Below are 12029 nucleotides of genomic sequence, written 5' to 3' on the forward strand. Positions count from 1 at the left end.
AGATAATAAAATATGTATTATTGCCAGTGTTCGACAAACCTATACATTTGCACGCCCCGGGCGAGTGGATTTAACATCGTGGCGAGCTCCTATTGGCCCAAGCAGCACATGTGTGGTACTAGGTGGCGAGTAGATTTTTTTTGTTCGGCGAGTAGATTTTTTGGTGATTTGTCGACCACTGATTATTGCCATATGCCCACAGGAAGATAATTTGTTTGTAATAGTTTTACACGCTGGATCACTGGAAAATCTACTCTAGACTTACACCCTCCTGTTTTTTGGGGAAAGGGGAAGGGGGGTTGAAACGAATGGAATAACAAAACCATCTTTGCTGTTTTGCCCTTAGAGTCATTTTTGCTTTGGGGATCTCCATGACTTTCATTAATATTCCTGTCGAGTGGTTTTCCATTGGATTTAACTGGACCTGGATGTTGCTGTTTGGAGATATCCGTCAGGGAATATTCTATTCAATGCTGCTATCATTCTGGATCATCTTCTGCGGGGAGCACATGATGGTAGGTTTACCAATATTATAACCGGGGGAAAACGTGTATGTTTGCAGGCCGTTTATTCAATGCCGTATGTATTCCAAATGTAGGACTCGGGTGCATCAACTGCCCTTAATATACAGGGTGCCCATAAATTATACACCCTATTATAAGGGACCCCTTAAAACATTATAATGGGGTGAATAATTCATGGAAACCCTGTATTATCATAACTGAGAATGAAAAAAACGGAATAGGATGCAATGAACGTATTAGATGCGTGGCATTGTGTCGTGGCATTGTGTCGTGGCATTGTGTCGTGGCATTGTGTCGTGGCATTGTGTCGTGGCATGCGATACTACTGCGGAATGGGGTATTTGGTGGTGGATGTTTTGCTGTGACCAAATGACCGCCGACATTCGGCCGCAGACTGACCCTTCGCCGCTGGCCGCTTCTACAATAAGGTTAGTTTTTAGTGCTTTGGGGGCTAACTTTATGGGGTTTACTGCTTAGGGTAGGAGATTAACTTTAGGGGTTTTAGCGGTTAGGAGGTTAATTTAAGGTGTCTTAGTGGTTAGGGTAGGGGGTTACCTTTAGGGGTTTTAGTGTAGTGTAGGGGGTTTAGGCTAACATGTTACGATTTTTAGGCTAGGGGTAGCTTTGGGATTAGGGGCTTTTAGGATAAAGGGTTAAGATTAGGGATTTACCTTGGCGGCAATAGCTCCCGGTGGTGAGGTGAGTCACGGCGAAGCACCACCGGTCATTTGGTCATTTGACAGATACTACAGCCTTATGTGCAATTAATCAACTTCTGTTTATTATTATATATACATAGCGGTTACTCCAACTATACATCTTCGTATTTAAAAAGTATCGGCCAATTGAAGATGGGAACGATGAATGTAACAGTAACACTATATTTGTTTGTTAATAGGATCAGACTGAAAGAAATCGCATCTCCGTGTACTGGAAACAAGTTATTCCTATTGCCTTTGGATCGTGCTGCCTCTTTATATTTGATATGTGTGAAAGGTAATGGGGCAGGATTCACATTTAATCACTAGGAACTTCCCAAACCTCTTGCTAATCATCTAATAATTTACTATTTTGTGCTCCAAATAGGACATTTTTGTCCCCACCCCCCCAATTATGTTGGAAGTCCATGACTATTCTAAAATCTATGCGCCTCTCATTTTTTTTTACATTGGATATAGCTTTAACTTTACAAATGCACACACTCCCTACTTTTTATTCACCATGTGATGTCCACACTATTTTATGTAGTATTTTTTATTTTTATTTTTTTACAGTTTTTGTTACATTTTCATTTTAAGATGAAAGTAACGTGGTGTTGTACATATTTGTTACCTATATATTTCATTGGTTCTACACATTTTTCGAGTGTCGTGTCGCAGCAGTTTCACAATATTCTAAATGTGAATCGCATTCTTAAAACTGTGTGATACAAACCCCATAGAATTGTGCAAAAGTTGTGGTCTTGGCGCTCAAGTACTGGATCTCGTAATTGTATTATATATGATGCTATTCGTTTCTGGAGACACAGAGACACAGGGGATATAATTCCACAGAACGTATATAATATGAACCAGTGAGCAATCTCAGAAAGTCTCATATGTTATAATAATGACAATTATTCCCTGAAGGTAGTGGCAATAATCCACCTCTCACAACCTCATTGGGATAATACTCAGACAATATATAAAGTATTCACTGTTTTTCTCGCTGATCTGTCTCCCCTTGGTGTGGCGTGAAGTCCAGAGATGTCCAAAAAAGCAGTGATACAGCGCAACAGCCAACAGAGAACAGGGTCCAAATAATCAAAAAAATCTGTTTATTAATGCAGTATAGTAAAAAAAATGGAGGGCGGAGCGGATTATATGCTCTCTGTTGGCTGTTGCGCTGTTCACTGCTTTTTTGGACATCTGTGATACAACCCCAACCTGGAAACCGTTCAGAGCATAGATATAGATATATCTATAGATATAATCTATATCTATATATATATTTATATATATATATATATATACATATATATATATATATATATACACACACACACACACATATCTATAGCTATATCTATATATATACACACACACACACACACTCACACACACTCACACACACACACTCACACACACACACACACACACACACACTCTGTAGATATATATGCGCCTAATACTGTGTTCTTGTTTTTTTGTCCTCTTCTCTTCGCACTTCAGAGGAGTACAACTGAAGAATCCGTTTTATAGCATTTGGACCACAGATGTTGGCGCAGAACTTGCTGTATCCTTAATTTCTGGAGACATTACGATTTCTTTCATTTGCATTGACAAACTTACACTACAAATGGTTGGATGCAGTATCAGAAAACACAAAAACAAATTACTCTGTTTACGTTGAAATGTTTTTTTTTTTTTGTAAATTCTTTATTTAGAGGCCACATTTTTATAACATTTAACATATACAATACAACTTGAAACAAAAATATATCATAGTTTTACACATTTACACTCTGCCGTCTGAAGTCAGCAATACTCAGACCTATTGTGTAATGTAGCATAAAGTGAGTTATATAGTAGAGTTATATACACTAACATATTAACTGTCAGCATTAATAGTAATTACAATCGCATGAAAAACAAACAAAACTAACATAAATAATTTTAAAATATATATTATTAAAGAAAAGAAAATAGAAACAATCGAACCCAGAATTAGTAGTCCAAATTAGCCTTATTATTATTCTCACTATGGCAGATGTTTTCACTTTCAAATCCTCCCACAATATTCTATTTATTTATTTATAAAATATTTTACCAGGAAGTAATACATTGAGAGTTACCTCTCGTTTTCAAGTATGTCCAGTGATCTCTGACCATGGCAGCCAGAGGAGTTCAAATGTTAATCCTGTGTCAGTGGTTATATATGATAGTTGTTCCATCCTCATGACCTCCCCTACTCTCGACTCCCATTGTCCCATAGTGGGGGCCTCCAGCTTTTTCCAGTTGGCAGCGCTGACACATCTTGCTGCATTTAGCATGTGTATTAATAGAGATTTCCTAATTCTGTGCCCTTTGCCCCCTTCTCTGTTTAGCAGTGTAATACTCGGGTCTTTTGGGATTCTAATCTTGGTAATATCGAGAATCTGCTCCACTATCATATCCCAAAACCGCTCTATTATCTTACACCCCCACAGATATGAAGCATAGTTCCCACCTCCTCACACCCTCTCCAGCACTTATTGGAAGTTCCCGGGTAGCATTCTTTCAGTTTATGTGGTGTGCAATGCCACTTATACATTATCTTATATCCATTTTCTAAAATATTGGTTGATATCGAGGAAGAGCTGGCATTACTCCACATCCGAGTCCATGCGAGTGCAGAGTTCTCCCTGCCCAGCTCCTTTTCCCAGGCTAGTACAAACCCTGGTTTAGCTTCAATATTAATTTCCAGTAATAACGTTCTATTGAAATGCTTTGAGAGGCATTTGTTTGTATTACTTTGGGATATATAGTATTGTGATTAGTTTAGGTTCCATAAAGATAAAGGGCAGATTAAGATAAAGAGCACATGTAACATGCTTTACACTTGACATAGCACACAGTGCTTCCACTGCAGCCAGGGATTCTGGGTAATGACATGCAAATGAGCACTCACAGTGAATCAGCTTTTGCTTCTTAGGATCCCCTTAAGGCAGTGGGCTCAACTCCAGTCTTCAAGACCCCCCCACCCCCCCAAAAGGGTCAGGTTTTAAGGATATCCCAGCTTCAGCACAGGTGGCTCAGTCTTTGACTGAGCCACTGATTGAGCCACCTGTGCTGAAGCTGGGATAGCCTTAAAACCTGACCGGGGGGGGGCGGGGGTCTTGGAGACTGGAGTTGATCACCCCTGTCTTAAGCGTATGTCTGCCGTTTAACCCAGGCTGTGCTAAGACACGTGAATGTATTTGTTCTTCATCACAATGACAATCAATTCTGGACAGTGGACAGGTATTTGAAACCCATATAGTGAGCACAGTACATAGGTCCAACTACTGTACTCCTATGAGGCCAGCACAGTATGGAAAGTGGGTGGAGATTCATTAGTTACACATGCGGCAGTACACAGGCTTGTCTTCCACCCAACAAATCAGACATGTCTTGGTTATTGGTGAGCGGGACACACTGCAGCGACTCTACTACTTCAATATAGTGCGGATAATGTGCAGCTAACGATGCATCCACTTCCATTCACGTTCTATTAAATCCTCTCTGGCGACGGAGCACTTTCTGGGGTCACCGCTGAGCTAGGTCTCCTCCAACCAGCCGAGCAGAAGTGACCGCTCCAGGTCGGCTCATAGAAATATGCTTACGTTATTTAATATTTTATTACTCGTACCACCTCCTGTAACACTAATGTAAAGCAGCAGCTCCCTACGGGCCCTCTCTTTGCTTTTACATGTATAGGAAGCAGGGACTCTGCAGGCTAAACAGTGTTAATTAGTTCGGGAAAACTTCCATTAAAGGGGCAATCCAGGCCTTTATTTTATTTTTTTCAGATTGAAGCAGATTTGCTCCGGAGCTGAACCCCGTTAATTTTAGCTCTGGGGACCCCCTTCTTCATATCATATTAAATGGGGGGGGGGGCTTCATATATTAAATTGGGGGGGAGGGGCTTCATAATATATTAAATTGGGGGGGGGGGGGGGTGTGGCTATTGTGAAGGGCTCTAGTTCAAGGGTAGCCAACTCCAGTCCTCAAGCGCCACCAACAGGTTTTCAGTATATCCCTGCTTCAGCACAGGTGGCTCAGTCTTCCAGTGAGCCACTGATTGAGCCACCTATGCTGAAGCAGGGATATCCTAACAACCTGACATGTTGGTGGCCCTTGAGGACTGGACTTGGCCGCCCCTGCTCTGGTTTTTGTACCGAACCTTCAGAAACAAAGGCGCCTTGAAGGTTGTGATAATACTGGATCAACAAGGCCATGCTACATACACACAGCATGGAATCCTTCTCAGGACCTCTGTGCTGGGCATAAATGTTTCTCCAGTTTTTAAACATGACTGATCTGTACATAAAACGTTTGCACATCTGGGGATGGAGAGTTCTAGAAGCTGTAAAGCTCCAGGACACAACGGTATGCATAAGTTGTTATGCATATGAATTTGTAGAAGGGCAAATTTATTTATTTATAAAATGTTTTGCCAAGAAGTAATACATTGAGAGTTACCTCTCGTCTTCAAGTATGTCCTGGGCATAGTTAATATGACAAATAATACATGGTTACAAATACAGTTACATAAATGAAAAGGGTATACATTATATACAAGACATTGCATGCACATTAAGAGATAATATATATTATAGGCTTATGTAACAGTTACAGACCAGATTAAAATGTGAGACAGCCTTAGTTTTGAAAGAACTTAAACTGGTGGTGGATGTGAGTGTCCGGGTAGGTTGTTCCAGAAAATGAGTCCTTTTAAGAATAATTAAATGTGTCCCACTTAAACGGCTTCCGTGAGTATCATTTCTAGTTGGCCAGTAAGACGTTCCAGCCGGCTGACAATCTTCCAATCTCAGTAACATTCTCAGCTTCTATTTGCTTTTGTGCTACTTAACATTCAGTGTGATTTTCCCATTTCACACTTGCAAGTATTTCCAGATGCAGAGCTGAATCTCATTGACAAACACACAAAATGTCGTTGTGTGGATTGGATTTCTTGGGGTTTAAGTGGCACGCGCCTCTCTTGGTTCGATCTGTTCTGTATACAAAACCACGTTCATTGGGCGGGTCATCAAATGACTTTATTTTATTCCTTTAACTGAAATGTGCAGATGGCTTTCATTATCGTAGCCGGAATCTGCGCGTGTCTCTATTTCTTGTTCTTGTGCTTCATGGTGTACCACGTCTTCAGGAACATTAGTGGGAAACGGTCAACCTTACCAGCAATGAGCAAGGCGCGGCGGCTTCACTATGAGGTTAGTGTCAGTTTTAGGATGGGGGTCAGGAGACTAGGTGAACATGTACTAAAAGTTCATGTGATGTACACTTCACTTAAACCATGTCCCTTTCTCTGGTGAGGACTTTGCAAGGTACGCCAGTAGCGTGGTGCATTCTCTGCTTTAAAAGTGTTTGGGCACAAATGTTTTTATTGGCCAACATTTAAAAATGTAGTTTTTTTTAGCACCATGCAGGTCAATATTTCATGAATGTTATTCAATATTTGATACAGTCTTTGGTAGGTTCTATTCGTCCGTTGGAGACATATGACTCGGTCTCATCTTGACATCACTTAGCTCAGGGTCGCTCAACACCAGTTTCTCAAGCCCCCCCTCCCCCTCAACAAGTCAAGTTTTCAGGATATCCGTGCTTCAGCACAAGTGGCTCAATCAGTCCCTGCTGCAGCATAGGTGGCTCAATTAGAGGCTCAGTCTTCAACTGAGCCTCTGATTTGAGCCACCTATGCTGAAGCTGGGATATCCTGAAAACCTGACCTGTTGGGGGGGCTTGAAGGCTGGAGTTTGGCCCCCCTGCCTTAGCTATGTGAATATTTGTAGAATGTTGGACGATTTCTCACCAGTTGCTCTGACAATTGTAAATATTGAGGAGATAAGAGAGCTCTGTTTTTGGAACATTATTTAAATGGAAAGCATATAGAAATAGCAGATGGTTAGAGAGGACAGCATGAAGAAGCGGCTCAGTGAGGTCAGGCGCTGACTCTGAAAACATGACAGGGAGTCTGAAGCAGGGGAGCCTAGTTCAATTCCCCATGTCAGGACCTTGGGTATGTCACTTTATCTCCCTGTGCCTCAGGCACGAAAAATGTGATTGTAAGGGGCAGGGACTCATTGTGCCTGCAAAAAGGATATGTACAGTGCTGCATACACTGTCGGCAGTGTACAAGAAGAAGAAAGACTATTATTACTATAGTATAAGGAGGTTAGAAGCAAGAGGGTCAAAGGGAGCTTGTAAACATCATGTAAACTTCAATCTCTGACCCTCAGGAATGACATTTATACATCACGTGCATGTTAGAAATGTTGAAATAATAAGCAGGATGCAGTTCAATATTCTGTTAAAATACCGACTTCTTTTAAACAGGGGCTGATATTTCGGTTCAAGTTTTTGATGATCATCACGTTAGCCTGTGCAGCCTTAACAGTCATCTTTTTTATCACCACCCAGGTAAGTTCCCGGACTATATCTGCATTTAACCGTGATCAAAGTAACTAGTTTCTTACCTCCAAAAAACTATTTGTATATTACCTCCTAATTAAATGTTATATGTACTTTATAAAGGGGCATATAAGCGTCTTAACTGCTACAGAAGTGACCTGAAGGTATATCCCAGGTAAAGGATGATATCCCGGAATATATCATTGTTAATCTCCCTGCACTTCTACCAGTGAATGGTCCATTAATACCTGCTTAGCCCGGCACACTGTGGTCTGGTTTCACAGCCATGTAAGATGCATCCAACTGGCAATTTGCAACTCAACTTGGGCCTCATTCAAGGGACGCAAGAGCAAACCTTCTCCCCAGCATAGCGAGTAGGGCCCGTAACATCTGATCTGACACATTCTGTCATATCCTTTTATTTTTTTTACCATTTTGGGTGGGGGGGTGGGGTGGGGAGTTAATGAAAATCCTGCTCGCACCCGAAATGATGCTAATTTGTTCTGCAGGTTTCTGAAGGTAATTGGAAATGGGGAGAGTTTACCATTGAGTTGAACAGCGCCTTCTTTACCGGCGTCTACGGCATGTGGAATCTGTACGTCTTCGCGCTCATGTTCCTGTACGCCCCGTCACACAAGAATTATGGAGATGATCAATCAAATGGTGAGGCTTCTTGTGGTTCATGCACTAGGATTAGAACAGTGTTGCAAGTTATGGTGCGGGGGCTGCATTGTTTAAATAGTTTGGCTACCTCTCTATTGCAGCTTTGGAAATCCATTTAGGATCGGCTAAGAAATGTGGTACGTGAAGTACCAATTACTGGTATATAGCATTCTTCCTTCATAGTTACCAATGAATGCTATGTTTCTGGTATGACCAAGAAATACTTGCTAACAATATACATTTATGTATGTCAGGGACTGGCCAACGTCAGTCCTCAAGGGCCACCAACAGGCCAGGTATTAGGGACATCCCTGCTTCAGCACAGGTGGCTCAGTCGTTGACAGGCCAACTCCAGTCCTCAAGGGCTACCAACAGGCCAGGTATTGGGGATATCCCTGCATCAGCACAAGTGACCCAATCAGTGGCACAATTTTCGACTGAGCCACCTGTGCTGAAGAAGGGGTATCCACAATACCTGGCCTGTTGGTGGCCCTTGAGGACTGGAGTTGACCACCCCTGATGTTTTAGTTCAGAAATGCCCTACATACACAGAGCTCAAACACCAGCACACACATATAGTATAACATACAGTAGATCGAGGTAGAAATGACAACATCTAACAAATACTCTAATTCGAGATTATTCTGGCCTGCGGTGCCTAAATTTATCTGACCCATGGGCTGGCACAGAACTTGCTAGTGCTGATCCAACTAACACTGGTTGTGAATCACTGGTCACACATGCAGAGATGATACGGCCTGTCACTTTCTGCGGACACGCGCCACGCTGCTTCAGATATCGCTCCACATTTTCATCAGGAACGCATGGCGCGTTGTTGGCCTCAAAATTCCGACTCAGCAGCGATCATCATTACCGTAACGATGATAAAATACCTGGTTGTCTTTGCTCCCCGGTGGCATGTTCGTTAACGTTTAATGCAATTCTAAAGAGATAGCCTTTCAAAATCTGTGCCTAGGTTCCGTAGTGTCTGGGAACCCCTTCTAACATAAAGACACGCGTCTCTCCATAGACTTGACAATCACAAACGGAATTGTCTCAATTGGGGACAAGAGTCGGAATGGATGGTTGGCGCTCTATGCCTGACAATCAACGTTGTATATGGACCCAGTGTATAAAGCGAAAAATAGTTGTGTGATTCTGTGAGTTCATGACTAAAAATATGTATATATGCAAATGTGGTGACATCCCCCCCCCCTTTCCCTTTTCTTCCCTTCCCCCCCCCTCCCCTCGTTCTCTCTCTCGTTCTCCGTTCTCTCTCTCGCCCCCCCTTTTTTCCCGCACCCCCCCCCCCCCCCCTTTCCAGGTACTGTGATTGTAAGCCTCGCTTCTCAACGTTACCCCAACAAATATAGAAAAAGCACATTCCCTAGACTCAGTGAGACCTGGTGACCACAACTAACCTTGTTAATATAACACTCACCATGTATTATACAAACCGTATATGTGACCAATGCTTAAATAACCTTTATTTTGTCCCCACCCGCATCATGTCGAGTTAATGCTCATTGAAATGAGTCATGTGGTTTCCCACCTCCAAGCTTGGCATGCGGCACACCGGCAATGTCACCATCACCTGGGGGAAGGGATCTGATTATATTTTGTGGATGTATAGAGGGGCTTCCTTTTAGAGAGAAGACCATATCTACCAAGTGGTGCTATGGCGGGGGACACCTCACAGAATTGACCTTCAGTTGTCCTCCCAGCACGCAGAGCACCGCTAACTAGATATGACCCCATGCGTTTTCAAAAGGTTCCGTAACCCTAAAAGCGCTTTTGTTTCAGGTGGCAGCGGCGGCGGAATGAGCAGCGGCGAGGAACTCCAGCTAACGACCACCATCACACATGTGGATGGACCAACAGAAGTGTACCGGCTGGCTGGCAAGGAGTCCCAAGAATAACACAACCTAGGGTGGGATTCAATGTAGATATTCTAGTTTATATATCCCACTATAAAACCATGTTACAAATACTGTATTTATAGCTCTATTTCTCTGTTAGAGGAGTGGCATGGCATTTATTTGTATTGTAGCTTTTTATATATATATATATGTATACAGTATATATACAGTTCAGTTGGTGGGAGAGCGCTTTTTCACATTGGGAAAAAAATATTTTTTTTCGCTGCTGGATGAGGAAAAAAAAAACAATTCTGTTTTTAAGTACTTCCGTATTTAGAAGTGATTTCATTGGGAATGTTACACATTTGACACACACACACACACACACACACACACACACACACACACACACACACACACACACACACACACACTGCCTTGTTGTTCACAAGCAATATCCAATAAGCAATAAAGAGATTTGTCTTTTGTACCCTTTTGTGCACTTTGTCCTGATTGATTAGCCCACGTGCAATGTCTGTTACATAGTTACATAGTTACATAGTAGATGAGGTTGAAAAAAGACATAGGTCCATCAAGTTCAACCTATGCTAAATTTAGACAACTGATACTTTATCCTATATCTATACTTACTTATTGATCCAGAGAAGGGCAAATAAAAAACCCCATTAAGGGGAAAAAATAATTCCTTCCTGACTCCAAGAATTGGCAATCGGATTACTCCCTGGATCAACATCCTTCCCATGTATACTTATTTGGTATATCCCTTTATACCTTTCCCATCTAAAAAGATGTCCAACCTTTTTTTGAACAAATCTATTGTATCTGCCATCACAGTCTCCATGGGTAATGAATTCCACATTTTAACTGCCCTTACTGTAAAGAACCCTTTCCTTTGTTGCTGGTGAAATTTCCTACAGTAGAGTCGTTGAGTTGTGATGCGGGAAGCACAAGACGGCTGCACTTAGTTTATGGAAACGTGCATTGGTAATGTGTTTTTTTTTCTGGTTGCTTTACCTTAATGCCAATAAACTGGCTTCATGTCATGTTTAGCATTCAGAGGCAATAACCATTCACTCGGTTATAATGCACAACCCCCATTCTGACTTATCTGGTGTGGAGCCACAGCTGTCCTATATTATTTTTCAAGAGCAAGACCGTGTCGAAGATATGTTAGTTCCATCAAATATTATAGGAAAACATGTATCACTTACTGATTTTGTGAGGGGGGGGGGGAGGAAAGTGTGTATCATGTAAGTTTATGGGGGGGAAACTGATGTATACTCCTGAATGTATTTAGAACTAAGCAGGGATGTTGGGGAGGAAGGATATACACACAACCTATATATTTTGTTTAAATTAAGATCCCCAATCTCTTGCTGCTTTTTTGCTGCTATCCACTGGTTATAAATGAAAAAACAAACACACACAAGCGCACCACAGATTAGTAAAAAGTGTATCACAAAATCTAATAAAGGTCACTGTGACCAAAAGACAATAATCAATAAATGAAATGTACATAACCACATACAAATACACATATGAAGCATGTGTATGGTAAATCACACCCTATAAATGCTAAACCAAAACATAACTTCAGTGAAGTAAACAACTAGTTAAAAATACATCCACTGAACATTGCACTCATTAGTCCCTAGTGCAGGGGGGCGCAGGATTTTTGGGGGGGCGCGGCGGTTGCAGTGGCCCTGTGCTCTTCCCCGAGGCATTTAAATGAAATGCCGGGGGGGGGGGGGGGAAAGGATCGCACGAGGTCTCTGCAACTTCAACTTACTGTTTTCAGCCGGCTTCTGGTC

The 12029-nt window shown here is 41.9% G+C and overlaps 1 protein-coding gene across 2 annotated transcripts in view; it reads left to right on the forward strand.

The window, feature by feature from the left end:
• The window catches only part of WLS (Wnt ligand secretion mediator), a 34447-nt gene extending 23760 nt beyond the window's left edge, over positions 1-10687 (forward strand). Inside the window, exons 6-13 of one of the 2 annotated variants that reach the window (XR_012804036.1) lie at positions 347-515; positions 1423-1520; positions 2735-2798; positions 6334-6477; positions 7601-7684; positions 8185-8338; positions 9369-9498; positions 10142-10687. Coding sequence is in view for 1 of the 2 variants with exons in the window: in XM_075615853.1 (XP_075471968.1) it covers positions 347-515; positions 1423-1520; positions 2735-2798; positions 6334-6477; positions 7601-7684; positions 8185-8338; positions 10142-10257 (829 nt within the window). In the remaining variant the exon portion in view is untranslated. The remainder of the gene's footprint in view (positions 1-346; positions 516-1422; positions 1521-2734; positions 2799-6333; positions 6478-7600; positions 7685-8184; positions 8339-9368; positions 9499-10141) is intronic. The other variant, XM_075615853.1, reaches the window with a different exon arrangement.
• Positions 10688-12029: the final 1342 nt, after the last annotated feature.

This window comes from Ascaphus truei, chromosome 10 (genome assembly GCF_040206685.1).
Source record: "Ascaphus truei isolate aAscTru1 chromosome 10, aAscTru1.hap1, whole genome shotgun sequence".
NCBI lineage: Eukaryota > Metazoa > Chordata > Amphibia > Anura > Ascaphidae > Ascaphus > Ascaphus truei.